Source organism: Mirounga leonina, unplaced genomic scaffold (assembly GCF_011800145.1).
Source record: "Mirounga leonina isolate KUSES-001 unplaced genomic scaffold, KU_Mleo_1.0 Mir_174, whole genome shotgun sequence".
NCBI classification, from domain to species: Eukaryota; Metazoa; Chordata; class Mammalia; order Carnivora; family Phocidae; genus Mirounga; species Mirounga leonina.
The window spans coordinates 67,501,396-67,520,601 of NW_023270451.1; the positions used below are offsets into that span (position 1 = coordinate 67,501,396).

At 58.1% G+C, this 19,206-nt stretch overlaps 1 protein-coding gene across 2 annotated transcripts; it reads right to left on the bottom strand.

The window, feature by feature from the left end:
• Nucleotides 1-270: 270 nt before the first annotated feature.
• Nucleotides 271-16,311, bottom strand: IMPDH1 (inosine monophosphate dehydrogenase 1). Of its 2 annotated transcripts, none has more exons than XM_035021057.1 (15): nt 16,067-16,311; nt 12,513-12,611; nt 10,332-10,380; nt 7,577-7,678; nt 7,382-7,456; nt 6,916-7,122; nt 6,695-6,782; nt 5,672-5,871; nt 4,957-5,047; nt 4,599-4,694; nt 3,139-3,282; nt 2,887-3,031; nt 2,447-2,590; nt 2,237-2,320; nt 271-1,018 (listed from the first exon to the last, which is right to left on the bottom strand). In XM_035021057.1, exons 1-15 carry the CDS (start codon nt 16,240-16,242, stop codon nt 997-999), a joined length of 1,722 nt encoding a protein of 573 aa, XP_034876948.1. In that variant the 5' UTR covers nt 16,243-16,311; the 3' UTR covers nt 271-996. The 2 variants fall into 2 exon arrangements, with proteins under 2 accessions (XP_034876948.1, XP_034876947.1); XM_035021056.1 differs by having other exon boundaries at nt 12,513-12,614.
• Between the last annotated feature and the right edge of the window lie 2,895 nt (nt 16,312-19,206).

The window sequence follows — 19,206 nt, forward strand, 5'->3', positions numbered from 1 at the left end:
CCGTCCGCCTGCGTGGGCTGCTGGGCATGGGCAGCGGGAGCATTGCCGGGGAAGGCACAGGCCTGGGAGACCCCCCCCACCCCCACCATGTGGCCCACTTGTGCCAGTACCCCCCTAGAGTCCTATAATGCCCTCCTCACCTTCCTGGGGAGGCTGGGCCTGGTGCCCCCGCCTCCAGCCCAGCTCTGATAGGGGCTCGGGGCTCCAGCTCACCACCAGGATAGGGGCCAACTGCCCAGTGGACACGGGGCAGAGAGAGGACGGCAGAGGTATTGAGACCTCTTGATTTATTCAGATTATTTAATATACAATGACGCAACTGTGACCCCAAAGTGTGCAAAGTTAAAGCCTTCGACTGCAGCTGAGAGGAGAGGGCAGGAATGGTACACCTGGGGATGATGGTGAGTCAGGAATGATGGGTAGCCTCCTCCCCAGGGCCAGGGACGGGGGGAGTGGCCTGAGGAGCTGGGCCTGGGTAGCCTAGGGCCAGGGGAAGGGGGCAGAGACCTCCCTCTGGCCTAGGTCAGGAGCCCAGAAGTGCCACATGGCTGAGGGGGCAGCAGCCCAGGAAGGGGCCAGAGGCAGGGCCAGGAGAGCACCATTTCGGGGTTGGGGGTTGGGGAAGGAGGTGCCCTACGGAAGCCAGGAGGGGCCACCTGCCCCAGGGGTGGGCGCCAGGCCGGAGCAGGCTGCAGTGAGAGAGACCTGAGGCAGGCACAGGGCCTGAGAGCCCAGGCTGGCTAGGCTCAGAGGGACTGAAGGAGGGGGAACCCGGGAGGACCCCCAGGGCAGCCGAGCCCCAGGAGCAGTCCTGACTCTGCAGGGGATGACCAGGGGTTGCCGCAGACCCTCGGGGGCTCCCCTCCTCTCTCCCTGGAAAGGAGCTGGGGAATCCGTAGTGCAAATCTATGGACCACTCAGTTATGGAGGGAGGCGGTGCTCAAAGGGGCACCCTGGGGCGCACCCCCTCCACTGCCCCGGCTTCCACCACCATCCTCAGTACAGCCGCTTCTCGTAACTGTGGGGACAAGGCAAAGGGAAGCCAAGAGTGGGTGTCTGGACCCTGCTCCTTTCCCAGATCCCCTTGCCATTAGGCCTTGGGCTGCCAGGGCACCCCCACATGGGGGGCAGGGGGGAGGGAAAGGGCAGGCCCTGTGCCTCTGTGTTCCCCAGGCCAAGGGTCCTGAAGGAACCACGCCAGGTCCAGAGACAGCCATGCTCCTTCTGGCCACAGCCGCAGCTGAGCAGACTGTCCTCAATGCTGGGGATGGAGACACAGCTAAAGAAGACAGTCCATCCTCCTAGAGCAAGCTCAGACCAAGCTGCACCTCTGCCGCCCCTGTCTCCACCCCACCCCTGCACACACAGTGGCCTAGGCCCCTTGTGGTCGTTGGGTCCAGTCCAAGACAGGGAAACCTCAGGCCTGTGGTCAGGGACATCTGTCCGCACCCCAGCAGGGGCTGTTTCCACTGAAGGAGGGGCCACGGTTGGCTGCCCCCAGAGCTCGGTGCCGGTCCTAGGCTCCGTGTCCCCTGATCACACCCGAGTGCCACCCCCGACCCGAGGGCCCCCGCCCCCAGCCCACGTCCCACCCAGACTGCCCCTGCTCTACTCTACACTTGGCCCGGGCAGCGCGGTTACTTACACGGCAGAAAGGTATAGCTACGGGAGGATGGGGCAGAAAGAGACACAGGTTAGACGCCAGCCGATGCCTGGGGGGACAGGCCCTCTCGACCAGGGCGGGGACGCATGCCTCTGCAACGACCGCTGCCAACTAGCACTGCCCCCGCCCGCGGCCGCCCCAGCGCCGGCCCTGGCGTCTGTCTCTCTGCCCTTCTCCCCGCCAGGGGGCTCGTGCCCCCGGCCTCCGCCTGCCTGCCTGGTGCTGCCACCAGCACGAGCCCAGCGCCACCAGCCCCTGCCACCAGCCACCAAGCTTCTGAGCAAGCAAGGGACTGGGAGCCCAGGAGGGGCCAGCGGCCACACCTCCCATGCCCTGCTCGGGGAGATGCCTGAGGGGAGGGGAGGGGCCTGCCTGCGCGGGGGGGCTAAAGGACAGGGGTCAAGGGTGCGCTAGGCCCTGTAGGACAGGCTGATGGGGTCATCCTGCAGCAGCATCCATCCCTGGAGCAGACGGTCCACGGGTTCCCTGAAACCTCAGCTTGGCCTCTGAACCACGGCCCCACCTGCCCGACCCAGTGCCAGCCAGCGGGGGCGAGGAGGCCACCACACTTACGAGTGCAGGCCATGGACGCCACCCTCGATCTGAGCCGACATGGTCCGCTTCTCAAACTTGAGCTCTCCTGAGTACATCATGGACCTGCAGGCAGGTAGGTGGAGCGCATCAGGGACACCGAGGACAGAGCAAGAAAGAGAGGAAGCAGGGAGGAGCCAGGAGCCTCCTGGGTCCCGTCCCCACCCCCCACCCCCCAGTCACAGCACTCACCGCAGGACAGACAGGCTACGGGCACCGATATCCTGGCAGCCATGTTGGATACCTGCTATGAGGTAGGGCACGAACTTCTGAATGGAGCCTTTGTCCTGGATGGAGCCTGAGACGCCCTGTGCGATCTTCACCTTATCCCCCTCACTGCGTGGAGGGCAAAGAGACTGAGCCAAGCGGCCCATGGCTCAGGGGAGCCCCCCCCGCCTCCTGAGGGTACCAGCAGAGGGGATACCACCCAGAAGGCCCCCCAGAGCAGCCACTCCCGGGGTGCCGGGTCAGATGGCCCAGGTACTACCCCAGGGCCACGACTTGCACCCTGTGCCTCGGGTTGCAGAACAGGAATACGGAGACGGGGCACCACATGGGGAAGTCACGGGCGGCGTGGACGCCGGAGGGCTGTGGGCTCATCTGCCTGGGGCCGGGGTTCCGAAGCAGGGCACCTGAAGTATCGTTTCTGGCTGCCGCTGCACTTCTCCATGGCATCCAAGGAGCCCATGCCCCGGTACTTCTTGAGCCTCACCCCGTCCGAGAAGAAGTACTCGCCGGGAGCCTCCGTGGTAGCGGCGAGCAGGGAGCCCATCATCACTGTAGTGGTTCAGGGGTCAGTGCCTCTAGCCCCACAGACCTCCTACTGCCCTCGCCCAGCTCCCAGCCCCCCACCAGCCTGCCCAATCCCCAGCAGACCCCCTCACCTGTCGAGGCTCCCAGGGCCAAGGCCTTGACCACGTGCCCCACGGTCTGGATGCCACCGTCGGCGACGACCGGCACCCCAAAGCGCCGGGCGTACTCAGCCACCTTGTACACGGCGGTGCCTTGGGGCCGACCACACGCCATCACTGCGGGAGGGCACGCCAGTCAGAGGTGCCAACGGCAACGCAGGAACCAGGTAGAGGCCCCTTTGTCCATGCGCCCCCGCCCCCGCTTGGGAGAAGGGACGAGGCTGGACGGTATTTCTGGGGCACAAGGCAGGCGGCAGCAAAGAACAGTAGGGGCGACGGCACTCCAGGGACCTGGCCCACCCCACCCAGAACAGCACCATGCAGGATTCTGACGGCCTTCAGAGCATAGCGCCCCCACCCCCAGACCGGTGGGCTTGGGGCTGGGGGTTCCCCAAGCTCAACGTCTCTCTCAACCTCTCTCATTTGCAAAGCCTGTTCCCAGGGTGAGGTACTCACAGCCCCCTTCGGGATACTGGTGTGCATTCCTCCGAGTTTAACTGTCCAAGGTCTTTAAAGTATGAGGTTGTAAGTGGGAAGTCTAAGGAACTAGCACTTATCTCGGGACGGAGGTGAAGCTGGATAAAGTGGAGGAGAGGCCCTCTCGGGAAGTACCTGTGGTTTGTTTTGTCCCTATTGCATCCCAAGAGTTAGAACGGGGCCTGACACATAACAGGCGCTCGATTAATATTTGTCGAGTCACCGAGTGAAGGCCCACATTTACCATGGTGGTCAGCTAGGGCGAAGGCTTAGCAGAGGCTCTGAAGACCAAAAGGAGGAGACGTTTTGGGCAGACAAGACCAAACGGGTCACTCGGTGTTGTGGAGAAATGACCCTCACCCAAGGGGCCAGATACATCCCCTCAGGCCAAGCCAGGACCCACAAGTCAGACACCAGCCTCCGGGGAGCACCCCTCAAGCACACGGGGCCATGCATCAGGGTCTCACACTCCCCCACTTCGTGGTCAGGAGCGCGCCCCGTAGAAGGGCTTTGTGACCGAGTGGACCCCCTCCCCCACTACCGCTGCACAGTGGTGAGGCTCCATGTCCTTACACATTCAGGGACATGCTAGCTCCACATCTTAATTATCTGCCTTGTCACAAAGCTTATCCCAACTCTGAGCGGGCTTCCAAGGAGCCCCTCAGAGATGTAGCCACACCAGCCTTGCGCCTCCAGATCGGGCCTTCTTGACCAGACTCTGAGAAGCAGGCTGGCACACTCCCAAAACTCCCAGTAACCTTATCTTGCACCAGCCTCCCGCAAGTCACTAGGCCAGATGGACAGAGTCTGAGCCCAGGTCACCCCCTGACCCCCATCCTGGGAAGGGGCCTGGCACAGCGCGCACTCGGCATGCATCTCTGGGACAAGAGTGGGGGCCCAGAGCCTGGGGAGGGCCAGCAGGACGTTCCTGTTGGCATCGCTCTCCTGACACCTACCTTCTTGGGTGATGCAGATGGAACCACAGCCCATGCCCACACGCAGCCCGTCCACACCAGCATCAATCAGGTTCTTGGCCTGAGCCGCTGTCACCACTGGGGGGTGGGGTGGGGAGGAGGGTTTGGAGGAGCGGGGAAAGAGGAACAGTGTGAGTATGGGATGTCCTTGCCTTACCCTGGGGCTGCCTGGGACCCCATTCTAGCCCCCCCACCCCAACCCCCAGGGACCAAGCCCATTCCTTCAGCCCTCTGCCCCCATGCAGGGGCAATGCCATCACCTAGGGATGCTGAAGGACAGAGGAAAAGTTACGCAGTGCGAGAGCAAGGGCAGGGGGCTGCCGGGGGCCCCCGCACTCACCATTCCCCCCAATCACCTGGAGGTGGGGGTATTTCTGCTTGATGTAGTGCACCATGGCAATCTGATACACGGAGTTCCCCTGGGAGGAGTCCTGTGAGGAGGGGGACAGGAAAGCTCAAGCTTCCGTGGCTAACAGTCCTCACCGGGGGAGGGGAATCAGAGCAGACAAACTCCTGAAATTGTACGAAAAATGTTGAGAAAGCTCTTTTTTTTTTCCCGCTGGGGAAACACTTGATAGCTCTCAGCAGACTGAGTCTCGAAGGTTGAGCACCACTAGTTTGTGGTCTCAGAGCAGACAAAGTCCCGTCATACCCGCTGTATGGACCGGTCCTCACCGCAAGGAGGTGTTGCCTGGGGCCACAGCCTGTTCCCACCAACTCACTACCAGATGAAATTACTGAATTTCGCCCACCCTGGTGTCTTCATCGGACGGATGGGTGTGGGATTGAACCTCAGGGAGCCGTGGTGAGGATCAAATGAGTTCATCCACATAAAGGTCTTAGTGCAGGACCCGGCAAGCGGGGGGTCCTCAAAGAATGTGAGCTCTAAGTATTAGGGTGCGGAGGGCCCTCCAAGGGGCCCCCAGTTTGCCCTGAGCCATCAGAGTACCAGTGACCCTCCTAATTCCGATTCCAGGCTGCATTAGGGGCAAACCCCGGTCTCAGTAAGCGTCTGCCCTCCTGAACCACCGTGCCCGGGCGCAGTGCTCACATACCAGCACTATGACGTCAGCGCCCGCCTGGGTGAGCAGGTCCAGGCGGTACTTGTCATCCTCACGGCTGCCCACAGCCGCCCCACACAGCAGCTGCTTGTGGGAGTCCTTGGAGGCCAGAGGGTAATCCCTGTTCTTCTTCAGGTCAGTGCGGGCAATGATGGCCACCAGCTCATCACGATCGTTGACAATGGGCAGCTTCCCTGATGAGGAGTGCAGAGGTTAGGTGAAGGAGCAGGCCTCTTGGGGCTGGAGTGGGAGTCCAGGATGGTAAGGACAGAACAGACCAGGCCAGAGATTCTACTGAAGTACCCAGACCAGCCACTAGGTGACAGCACCCACCCAGGAAATGCTCCTAGGGATCTGGCCCCCTGCCCAAGGAACAGGAAGCAAAGAAACGTCGGAGCCAAGTGGGGTCCGGAGCTCTTCCTGCCCTGCGGCCCAACCAGGCTGGGTGGGTGGCCCCCGAGCACTGGCAGCCTTTCACCGGCTAGGCCACAGGCCACAGTGGTCGAAAACTCCTAGCCAAGGCACAAATGTAAGGCTGTCTTGCAGAGAGGAACACGTACTCTCTCCAATACCACCCCCAGAAAACAATCCAGTATGAGCCAGGAAGGCACTGCCCAGTGTCTCCCATGGGGACCTAATGAATATTGTGTCAGCAGCCCCAATGTCAAATAAACTTAACTGCAGGACTTCTCAGAGCCTTTAATAAGTTGACATTCAATTTTTTAGTGGGATATGGGAGATAGAAAGCAGCACGTTTCAGACTTTTTTAGTGATGAGCATTTCACAGGACGAGCTTTATGGGGAGACACAGTGTGAAGATGCTGAATAAGGGACAGGTTTTCCTAAGCCAGAAAAGGATCTCAGGATTCATGCTCCAACCCGGGATTATTCAAACCTTCCCTAAGGCCCAGCCAGTCTGGTTGTTGGGACAATCTACAAAGCTCCGAAGGAACAGCGGGCCTGGGGTACTGGGAGCCAGACTGGGGGGTCTTGAGCTTTCTGCCCACTCCCAGGTACCTTTCTTACTGCGCTGCAGAATCTCATTTGCCTCTTTCAACGTTACGCCCGCCGGAGCCACCACCAGCTCATTCCGCGGAGTCATCACCTGTGGAGTCAGGAACATTTGCCTGCAGGTTGGCAGGTGAGAGAGAAGGGAGCCAGGCCTCCCTCTGGTCCCTGGTCACAGGCACCAGCCTGAGGCCCCAGGATGTGCGGTCCTCCCTCTGCCCTGCACATACCTCACTAAGGAGGGTGGTGTGGTCCTTCTCGGCAAGAAAGTCAATGTCTCGGGAGGTTACAATGCCCACCAGCTTGCTGCCCATGGTGCCTGTCTCCGTGATGGGGATGCCGGAAAAGCCATGCCGAATCTTGGCCTCCAACACGTCGCCCACGGTATGCGAGGGGCTTAGCACCACGGGGTCCGTGATGAAGCCCTGTTCAAATTTCTGTGGGTGGAGACGGGGAAGGAAAAGGCTGGAAGAAGGCCGGAGGTGGTGTGCAGCCAGCCATGCCACAGAGGAAGCAGGGCTCTCAATGGGGAGATGGGCCAGTGGGCGAATGAGGGCTGGGCCCTGTGTCCCCAGTGAGGAGAAGGGCGGACAAGAGCCCACAGGAGTCAGCCAGGGGATGCACCAGCCTGCAGGGATAGCAAAGGAGGGGGCGGCCAGGTCGAATCTTGTTTCTGGGGACAGGCCTGGTACTTGCCTTGACCTTCCGCACCTCATTGGCCTGGAACTCCGGGGTGCAGTTGTGGTGAATGAAACCAATACCGCCCATCAGCTGGGGTGGAAGGGAAGCAGGATCAGTGCCAGGCGCCAACCCTCTGGCTCTGCAAACCCCACTTCTGAATCCAGCCCCCCACGTTCAGCACCCCCACCCTCACCCCAGTGCCTGACTCACAGCCATGGCAATGGCCATGTCGGCTTCTGTCACAGTGTCCATTGGGGAGGAGATCAGCGGCGTCTTCAGGGTGATCTTCCGAGTCAGGGCTGAAGTCAGGTCCTGAGAATAGAGGCACGGTCTATGTGAAGAGTTTTACCGTTCAATCAACAAACATTTACTGAGCTCCTATGGGTCCCCGGCACCAGGACAGGCCTGCAGATCCAGCAGTGGACACGGCAGGTAAGGACCCTGCCATCCCTCCTGGAGGTTACAGTCTACTTGGAAAGAAAGATGACAAACACAAAAAACGAGATTATTTCAGTCAGGATAAAGGCTCCAAAGAAAGACAACAAATCCAAGTGGCCACAGGAAGAAGGATGTGGTGCTCAGGGGAAGCCTCTCTCTTGGGGTGTGACAAGTGAGAACCAATCAAGTCAGAGTCTGAGGGACTGTCGCTGCAGGCAGAGGGAGCTGTGTGTGTGAACCTGGCCTCTGTTCCCAGTCTTCCTGAGGTGTATTTAACACAGAAAAAGGCTAGCACAGTAGAAGAGGGGGGGCAGGCAGGGGCTAAGGGGCGAGAGGCAGGCAGGGGGGTGGGTGGGTGGTGAGGATGTATAGCCTTGAAGGCCACGGAGAGGAACTCAGATTCGATGCTAGGAGGAGAAGCCACAGGAGGGTCTCAGGCAGAGGAGAGACATGCTCTGCTTTGTGTTTTATAGATTTTTTTTTTAAGATTTTATTTATTTGGCAGAGCGAGAGACAGCGAGAGAGGGAACACAAGCAGGGGGAGTGGGAGAGGGAGAAGCAGGCTTCCCGCTGAGCAGGGAGCCCGATGCGGGGCTCGATCCCAGGACCCTGGGATCACGACCTGAGCCGAAGGCAGATGCTTAACGACTGAGCCACCCAGGCGCCTCTGCTTTATGTTTTAAAGAGCTCGCTCAGGCTCTGATGTGGAGAATGGACTCTACGTGACAAGGCCTGAGGCAGGGAGGCCACCAAGGAGGCTGCTGGGCAGGGCCAGGCGGGAGAGGCTGTGACTGGGAGGAGAAGGCGCAGGAAGGAGTCTATCAGACCTCCAGGAAAGTAGGGAACCAAGGGTCTGCCACTCAGGGGAGAGGTCAGAGCTGCAAATACACATTGGGGAGGAATCTGCCTCTGAGATTCAGGCCAACAGCTTGTGGATCCTAGCCTCCAAAGCACTCAGACTTTGGTATAGAATTTTTGGAGATTCGTAGGCCCCTGAAGTCCATCTCACAGAACCTGGTTCAGAACCATGGCCCTGCAGTCTAGAGAACTCCACCTTCTCCTCTCCCATCATACCACAAGAGAAGAGCCACGCAGCCTTCCCGACCTAGGCCACAGGACAGGGAGACCCTTGATAGCCAGGAGGGGACTTTTCCATCCCTTTCTTCCTCACACCCTGCCCAAGGTCTGGCACAAAGCCAGAGGGCCTGGTAAACTTTGTTAAATTGAACAGCTGAACCAAGACATCCTGCTTGCCATCATAAGGTACAGGTCCAGAATAGCCCAAATTCTCCCCTAAAAATCCGTCCGCATCAGCACTGGCTACACAGGCTGGACGGGAGTCTCCCTGATACAAGAGTGATCCAGGCACACTGGGGCCTTTGGTCTTTCTTGAGGTTCAGACCTGAATAAACATCAGTAACACCAACAAAGGAAACTATTTCTTTTTTTTTTTTTTTAAAGATTTTATTTATTTATTTGACAGAGAGAGACACAGCGAGAGAGGGAACACAAGCAGGGGGAGTGGGAGAGGGAGAAGCAGGCTCCCCGACGATCCGGGAGCCCGATGCGGGACTCGATCCCAGGACCCTGGGATCATGACCTGAGCCGAAGGCAGTCGCTTAACCAACTGAGCCACCCAGGCGCCCCAGGAAACTATTTCTTTAACGTGCATGAATTCATCATAGAATAATCTAACTTGGGGCGCCTGGGTGGCTCAGTGGGTTAAGCCTCTGCCTTCAGCTCAGATCATGACCCCAGGGTCCTGGGATCGAGTCCCATATCTAGCTCCTTGCTCAGCGGGGAGCCTGCTTCTCCCTCTCCCTCTGTCTGCCGCTCCCCCTGCTTGTGCTCTTCTCTTGCTGTCTCTCTGACAAATAAATAAAAATCTTAAAAAAAAAAAAAAAAGAAGAATCTAACTTTTCCGTGAAATGATTTATACTTGTCAGCACTTACCCCTTGGCTTCTACGAGCTTGTCATATCTTAATTGTGTAAAGAACATTGTTCATTCACTTGGCTCATTGCTGAGCCCCTCCAATAAAGCGAGGCACCGTGTTTCCTTGTATTTGTCCAAAATCTAATTCTTTCGAATCCTCTTGCCAATTCCTGTGCATTACAGATCCACAAACAAGTGTGTCCACCTCATCCAAAGTCTCCAGAATTGTACTGGCTCCTGTCATGTCCTTGCTCAGCATTTCAGACAAAATCTAATCCTTCCTGTCTATGGTAAGAGGGCTGCCATACCCATGCCCATCCCCTCCCAGGGCCTTTTTGAACCTCGCTACAGGCTCTGTCAGTGACAGCCCTCCCGCCCTGTGCCAGGCCCACCGCTCCGCATACCCCCGAATCCCCAAGGCTGCCTTTGCCCCATTAGACATGACCCACTGCACTGTGCCAGTTTCTCTGGCGGCAATAAAGGCTACATGCCCAAGAAAAGTCTCTCCCACACCCTGCCCTTGAGCAAGAAGCCAGCCTCTTCTACCACATACCTGGTCCCTCTCCCCCCAGGTCAGCAGAAGAGGTACTCACCACCTCATCAGCTATGAAGTCTATGAATCCTGGGAGAATCAGGAAGTCGCTGTGAAGACAGAAAAGTGAATGTTACTGGGTGGGGAGGGGTCCCCAAAAGGGGCGGGGCCTGCCATGCCTAGGGGAGGCAGCATGGGGTTGGGAAGAGGGGAGCCCTCTGATCCTGGCGATTCCCTGGTCAGGGCTTGAAGCACCCCCTCAAGCCCCCCACAAGCATCTTGCTGACTCCAGCCCAGAGACCTAGAGCCGAAGCCAGCAGAAGGTCTGTGGACCTGGGGCGCCACCAAGGCGGTTGGCCCCAAATGTCCATTGCCTTCAGGGCTCAGAGTTATGGAGGGACACAGAAGTTCCTGTAATGACACCCAGAGCACATACAGTGCCTGCCCTTGAACACTTCTCCATCTTGATAGGGGGAGACAGTCAGCAAACACGGAATGAACCCGAAAACCATTTAGTAGTGCAGCATGGCATGAACACCACAAAGCACAGGACAAGCTGCACAGCCCAGGGCCGGGGCTGCTGAGTCACACGGGGTTCAGAACAGCATGGAGGGACCCCAGGGGGCTGAGCATGGGGCGTGTTCGGACAGAGCAGGCACTCCACTCCAGTTGGACTGGGACAACCCACAGACATGGCCTGGGATGGGAAAAGGGTGGAAGGGGGCTTCACAGCTGTTAGGACCAGGACACCGGGGCCCTGGTCAAAGCATGGCAGCTCACAACACTGGGGGCTGCCCACACTAGGGTGGGCCACGGTCACAGCAATCCCCAGGAGAGTGTAGGCCTGCAGGGGTATGGCAGAGTAGAGTGCCATAGCCCAGGGGCCCCATGGGCTCGATCTGCCTGAAGTCACAGGGCCTTGACAGACACACCCAAAAGCAAATGCTCCAAACTTCAGGAACACTCCCAACCGGACTAAGCAAAGCAGCAGGCACCCCAGTGCAGGAAGGAAAAGCTCCAGGGTGGATCGGAGGGGTGGGGTCTTTAACCTGCCCCAAACCTAGAGAAACTCCTAGGAATTTCCCTAGTGAGTTTTCCTAGAAGATGCCAGTGAACAATATATCAAAGAGATACTTTCTCCCCCTTCATCAAAGACCCCCAAACAAATAAAGAACCTTAACTGCCCCTGCCCCCTTGGCAGCCCTCTGTACAGTGAGGAGGCTTCTGTAGCTCACCAAGAGGCAGGAGGAGAAACGCTGGAGTCTGGGCCCCTGGACATTCTCTCAGCATTATCTATATCCCTCACCTGGCCCACACACCCCAGCCACGGCCAGGCAAGCGCGCCACTCGGGAATGACTGGGAATCCTGGTGTCTAGGGAAACTGCCTGCCAAGCAGGAATGCTTACAGGCGAGGGCAGGGACTGGCAGGAGACAGGGCAGGGGTGCTTTTGACTTACCAGCAACCCCACTCCTCCCAGTCCCAGGTTTTGATGCTCTTTCCTGGCATGGACACAGTCCTGCAGCCAGGAGGTGAGCTAGTGCCAGGCCTGCAGCCCGCAGGACAACTGGCCCAGGGCCCGTGGAAAAGCAAACTAAGCCAGAGGCAAACGGAGAGAGGTCTCATCCTCCTCCAAAATCCCATGGGGGGTGGTCTTGGGGTGGCAGTCACAGAAGACCCAGGCCCAGGGGAGCACTAGTGCTAACCAGCGGGCACGCGGGGCACAAGTGGAAGGAAGGCTGCACAGGTCCGTGGGAAAAAGGAGCCATCCCAACTGGCCAGCTGGGCCTCACCTGGAGGCAACACCCAAGCAGCTGCCTTAACTGGGCTCCAGGGTCCCTTCTGCACTCATGTGAGCTGGGAGCGAGAGGGTGTTCTGGACCAAGGTCTGGAAAAAGTCTCTCCATAACTCCCACATCTCCAGTTCCCACATGCCCCAAGGCCCCTCCATGGGGCCAAAATGCCCACGAGAGGAGGAAGGGGGCAGGCCGAACCCGGATCCGACCATAAACGGGGCATGGCACCGAGGGCCCGCGATGTCGCTGTGCCACGTCCGTCTGCTCTCAGCGCGGGCCTCCTTCCTTCCTTCGCCCAGCCCCCCACCCCCACCCCAAGTCACTCGAATCGGGGCCGGAGAACGCGGGCGTCCGAGGGGGGAACGGCGCACGTGCAGGGCCGGGGCCGGGGGATCGCGGCGCGCGGGTGGGTGCACCGAGGTGGGGCCGAGGCCCCCAGGCGCTTACTTGTAGGTGAGGCCGTCGGCGTTGGCGAAGAGCTGCTGCGCGGTGAGCCCATCCTCGGGCACGTAGCCGGTGCCGCCGCTGATCAGGTAGTCCGCCATGCTGCTGGGAGACACCGCGACCCGACATAAACACCCGCGCGGGCCGCCCCGCTGCTGTGGCTGCTGTCGCCGCGGCTGTGCTGACGCCGCGCCGCGGCCACGCTGCCGCCGCGGGCCAGGCGGGCCGGGGGCGGGGGCTGCGGCAGCGGCGAGGCGGGCCCGGGGCGCCGCCCTCTCCTCCCGCCCCTCCCCCGGAGGCCGCCGCCTCCGCCCCGCGCCGCACAAAGGCCCCGCGGAGCCGGGTCCCGCCGCCGTCTGCAGTGGCACGGCGGCCCCGCGTACCGGGCGGGGGAGGGAGTGTGCATCCAGTGGGGGGAGGGGACTGAACCAGGCCGGGACACGCCCCCTCCACCCGTTGTCATCCCGCCTCCTCGCCCCCCCCCCCGCAGCTCGCTCCCAGGTTCACTCCCAACCTGGGTGGCCGCAGTCTGGGCTCCCCCAGCCATCCGGCCCCCGTCTCCCCTTGTCCTATTCCCCACCTCAGGGATACCTCCAACACGGTTTGCCTTTACCCAAGACCAAGGGCCAGACTGTGACGGGGACTTGGAGCCCTGAGGAACTGGTGTGGGCTCACAGCTCCCCAACATACTGGAGTTTGTGGTTGTACCCCCCCAGTGGGCAACATCTCCCCCAGCATCATGCCTAGGGGGCAGGCACTCTCAACAATGACATTCCCTGACCTTTGGGCGGCCCTGAAGCCGTCTGCAGTTTACAAGGCATTTTTCAGAAATGATCACATTTACTCTACAGTCCATTAGCTGCCAACTATTAGGTAGGCCCACTTTACAGTTGCAAAACCTTCAGTTCAGCAAGCAAGGGAGGATGGGTACTGCCTTGGCTTCCTGATCCAGTGCTTGGGTCCCACAACCCTGTCCCCAGCTCAGAAAGTGGTGTATAATCATGGGAGTCTTAACCCCAGAGAGGAAAGGTTTGTGGGCCCAGCAAGACCCAGATTTCTACATGGGGGCACTAAGATTTGGTAGCAAATTGATTCACATGAGGAGAGGTGGGGTGGCAGGGGACAGACCCTCCCTCTGTGTGACCAGAACTGCTAATGCTACTCCCTGACCAAAAACTAGAGAGCGGATCCCCCCACCCCCAAACTCCTCCCTCCCCCTCCTGTGGTCCCCCCAGCTCACTTCTTGGTAAGGAGGGAGAAAGGCAGGGCAAGGACACAGTCTTCCTGGTAAGGTGGCTGGCTGGCTGTGGTGCTCCGTCCTCCCCGCCCCCCCCCCCCCGACCCCCAGCCCTGGGAGGCTGCGTTTGTTTACCTCTCAGCAGTTTGGTAGCAGCCAGGCCCAGGGGAGGCTCCCTGGGATGCCCAGCCTCTCCCATCCAGGGAACGGACCCTGGCCACCCAGAGCTGCTCTGGGGGCACCTTTGTAGCAGTAGGATGGGACCGGAACGGCAAAAGAACACAGGCTGCCCCTGTGGTCTCTCTAGATCTCTAAGGGACCTGCTCTGGGGCACTATCCCCTACAGAATGGGTCAGAGCTGGGGCACAGGACAGCAGCTGGATTCTGCCATCTCAAATGAAATTAATGTGACATCTGCCCCAGCCTAGAACTTGGACCCAGGGGAGGAGGCTGCCAGGCCGAGTTATGGGGAGGGTCACTTTCCCAGTGATGACAGAACTTATGGCCCTACGCCCCTCCTGCTGCCCCACGCCACCTCCAGCTCTGACCTGTCAGGGCTCCTCATTACTCTAAGCTCCTGGGCTCAGCCCTGGGTTAGGCTGTCCTTTTCCAGAGACCATTAATCCATCCCCGTGGCTTTCCTCCTCCCTCTTCCTGATCTTCCCCCAGCTGCTTCCTCCATGGGGAGGAGACACCGAGGCAACCAGTGGGCCTCCTCAGCATGAGGAAGGGCTGTTGGTCCCCTGAGGCTCCCCACCTAGCAGCTGTGAAGGCCGTAGGGCAGAGGTGCAGGCCTAAGCACCTTCAGAGTAGTGGGGGAATAGTGCCCAGGCGGGCAGCCAGACGTCTCTGTCCGGTCTGGGGCCATTTGAAGGGACAAGATTTCAAAACACTTTTGAGGGGAGGGTGGGGACAGAGAGAAGAGGTAACAAAAACATTGGCATTGTTGAGCTGGAACAAGGAACTCGGCTTGCCCAAGTTCAAGCCAGAGAACAATAGCGCTAGCCTCAAACCCAGGACCCAGGATTTCTCATGCAACCCTGTCCTGTTCGCACAGCTCGAAGGCAGTGAGAGCTGATGGAGGTCTAGCCAGCAGGCCTGGAGTCTCATTACACCACCCAGCTGGGGCTCCGGTTTGACACAGGTTCTTCGAAGACTGGGGGTGGGATGGCTCCTTTGTGCACAAGTACAATCTGGAGAAGGAACGCCCCTTCGTGGCCCCAGTCTGAGCTCTGAAATGATACTTGTGAAATACCTGTGTAACCAAGGCACTGCCTCCATCAAGCCCCCAAGTGCCCCAGCCTACTCCCTCACCTCATCTGGCCTCTCCCTACTGCCCTGGACCCTGGGCCCCAGGAGCTAGATTTCTAGGACGGGAGGAAGGACAGGGCTTCCCCAACCTGAGTAATTCTAGAGAGGCAGCCTGCCAGGGGAGGGGGGGCCAGGCTTCACCCAGCAGCCCCTTAAGCCTTTAAAAGTTCTTACATAAGCCGCCAGCCCCTGTGCAGAGCTGCAGGGCTAATTCCCCCAGACCACCCCCCCCCCAAACCCAGCTTCCAGGTCACCTCCCCAAGCTGCTGAGCACCAACAGATGGAGCAGAGAAAGAAGCCCAAAGCCTCTGGACCGGAAGGACAGCGGGATTGCATTTCAAGCTGTGATACAATCCAGAGATTAGCCACTGTCTCCTTTTCAGCCAGTACCCCTGGGGCCCAGCTCAACACCCCCACTCTTCCTCCAGTGACTCTCACACACCCCAGCAGGCTAAGGGCAGGAGGGCGTCCTGAATCTTAGGAGAAACCCTAAGGTGACCTCCACTGGCAGCCTCATCGGACCTCAGTGAATGGTGAGGAGGGGGCAGCGTCCTCACCCGGCTCTGAGGAAGCATCCATCTGGACACCTACACCTGCCAGTAAGACTCTGGAGATAGTTCTAGGCGGAAACAGCTAAAGGAGGAGTAAACAAAGTTGGACAGGGACTCCAACAGGCACTGTTTCCACCCCAGGAGCTGGAGCCACTTGGACCAGGTATCGTCGGGTGTGTAACCGAAGTCCGATACAGGGCTAAGACTTTAGGAAGCGTTTTTCTGACCTGCTCCCCTATGCGGCGCAGCACCTAACCCTTTGCACAGCGCCTGCCTGCATCCCCCAACCAAAGCCAGGTGCGTGGCGTCTGAGCCCGGGTTCAGGAAGTGAGGGGCTGAGGCCGTTAGAGGGCAAGGGTGCTGGGGCCTGCCCTTCCCCTCCCCCGCCGCGCCGCCGAGTTCCCGGAGCCGCCGCGCCCGCCCCGGATGCGCCCCGCGCGCTCTGCCCTGGGCGTCACCTCTCGGGCTCGTAGCCGGCCTGCAGCAGACGGGCGCTGTACCGCTGCGCCGCCGTCTCGTGTCCGGGGTGTTGCCGGGCTCCGGGCTCCGGAACAGCGGCGGCCCCGCCTCCCCGCAGCGGCGGCGGTGGCGGGAGCGGCCCCAACCCCGCTAGTAGAGCTAGCGGCCCCTCCATGCGGAGGCCGCTGCTCAGGGCGGGCGGGAGCCTCTCCGCCTGGAGGCTCCCCGGGCCCCGGCTGGGGAGTGAGCGCAGCCCAGTCGGGGGCCGGGGAAGGGGCGGGGCCTGAGCGGCGGGGCGGGGCTTGAGTGTCGGGGGCGGGGCATCTAAGGGGAGGGAGGCTCGGCCCAGGCACTGCGCTCCGCCCAGCCCGGGAAGCGGGTGTTCGGACTCAGCCCGTGTCTCCCGCCCCGAGATCAGTGAGGGGCTACCAGGAGGATGGAGCTGGAACTGCAGAGGAACCCCCCGCCCCGTCACCTTCCCCTCCGTCTAGACGTTCCAGTTTCTCCTGGCTCCTTCTAAGGAAAACCAGAAGAGGGAGGGAGCTGAGCGTCTCCGAACACCGATGGAAGGGTCCTTTGGAGCGCCTCCTACGGGGTCCTCAACTAGGACAAGATAGGCCGGGGAGAAAATCCATCTCCCTTTGCCTACTGCCCCCCTTTTACCTATTCAATAGACTCCCTTAGACTGTAGGAAAATCGGTCTCCTCAGCTTTTAACTGCTGAGGAAGGAACAGATAAGGCTGAGGAAGGAACAGATAAGGCTGCAGGCTCCTTAAGGAAAAGGGCCTTGTCTGCCCTCTTTTGGGGTACCCCATAACCAGGTAGTGGGGCTGAGCACACAGGCGCTCAAACCTGTTCATTTACTGGCTAGAAGGCATAACTTTTCCGCTTTCACCACTGTTATTATTCTTGTCAACAATGATGGAGCACCTCTCAAAAATGACAAAGAAAAGAGCCCTTGCCTTCAGGCAATTTCTTTGAGGAGACAGAGTAGATAGGAAATAAACACTTGACAATTCTTGTACTGTATAGTTTTTAAAAACCTGACAATCCGAGGGAGCAAATGGTAAACACTGAATGACTAGGGGAGTTAAGATGTATTTCAAGAAGGCAGAGTTATAGATCAGACTTTTCAGCAACCATCTCACAAAGGAAATTGAATTTATGCAGTGGTAGGATCTTGCTTTTTATCCTGTCTGGTATCTTTTCCTATACATGTACACACCCACTCCCCAGATTTAGGATTAAAACACAGTGTCTCTGACTCTTGGCCACACATGAAATCTTGTTACCATGAATGTCATTATAGACAAAATTTTTGCTGTTGACTGAATGTGTCCCCTCAAAAGTCATATATTGAGGGGCACCTGGGTGGCTCAGTCGTTAGGCGTCTGCCTTCGGCTCAGGTCGTGATCCCAGGGTCCTGGGATCAAGCCCCGCATTGGGCTCTCTGCCCTGCAGGAAGCCTACTTCTCCCTCTCCCACTCCCCCTGCTTATGTTCCTTCTCTCGCTTTGTCTCTCTCTGTCAAATAAATAAATAAAATCTTTTTTAAAAAAAAAAGTCATATATTGAAACCTAATCCTCATTGTGATGGTATTCAGAGGTGGGACTTTTGGGAGGTGATTAGGTCACGGGATTAGTGCCCTTACAAAAGAGACCCCAATGAGCGCCTCAACCCCTTCTGCCACAAAAGGACACAGCATCTATGAACCAGGAAAAAAGTTCTCACCAGACATCAAATCTTCCAGTGCCTTGATCTTGGACTTCTCGGCCTCCAGACTGTGAGAAATAAACTGTTGTTGTTGTTTTTTTAAAGATTTTATTTATTTATTTGTCAGAGAGAGAGAAAGCACAGCAGGGGGAGAGACAGGCAGGGGGAGAAGCAGGCTCCCCGCTGAGCAAGGAGCCCGATGAGATGCGGGGATTCCATCCCAGGTCCCTGGGATCATGACCTGAGCTGAAGGCAGATGCCTAACCAGGCATCCCTAAACTGTTGTTTAAGCCACCCAGTCTATGTATTTTTGTTACAGCAGCCCAAAGGGACTAAGACAATTTTGTATAACAAGATTCTCTCCATGGCCCTGCAGATCCCTCAGAGAGACAAGGGTAGACTGATCTTAACTGTATGCAATGATACAGTCGTTTTTCTGGTCCCTAATCATGAACTAATCATTCTTTTCACAGAAAGAGCCAACACACAGGATTATGAATGTAGAAAGGAGCAGTAATATATCAAAGAGGACTAGAACTGGCTATTCGGTGAGCTTAAGTCCAGATATGGACTTCCTACTATATAATCACTCAAGTCATAAACTCTCTCTGAGCCTCAATTTCCTCATCTTTCAAATGGGGTTAATAGTATCTATCTTTTAACATTGATTTGCTATTAGTGAGGAAACACATATAAAGTTCCGGGCTTGCGGTAGGTTCTTTTTCTTTAAGATTTTATTTATTTATTTGAGAGAGAGAGAGAGAGAGAGAGCGCACGCGTGTGGGCACGTGGGCGCATGAGCAGGGGGAGGGGCAGAGGCAGAGGGAGAGAGGGAAAGGGAGAAGCAGACTCCCCGCTGAGCAGGGAGCCCAATGTGACGTTTGATCCCAGGACCCTGAGATCATGACCTGAGCGAGCCCTAGTCAGACTCTTACCCGACTGAGCCACCCAGGCACCCTTGTGGTGGGTTCTTAATAAACAGAAGCAATGGTTATTGTAAAGTAAGCAAGCTGTAGCTAAGTTCTGCACTTTTGACTCACAGCTAAGTGCAACATATTATAATTTCTATTGCATGAACCTTCAACAAATGTTTATTGGGCACTTCCCATGTGCCAATTACACGCTCATCATCTCTGCAGTTGTGGTCCTTACAGGACACTGGGGCAGACAGACAGACAGGCAGGCAGGGAGAATACAGTGTGAGAGGGGCTCTGACAGGGAGGAGACCCTTCTCCACAGCCAGACTCCTGGGCAGCACACAGAACATAGCGAGTTGTTCGGAGGACATGAGTCAGGTTCCATTTCAAAGACCGCTGGAAGTAGGCAGTATGATAAATAAATGACACACGTATGCTGAATTAGTGGCCCTGAGCAGTGATTGAGACCTGGCGCTCGCCACAGAGTGGTTCTGTCTTTTCTCCAGAGC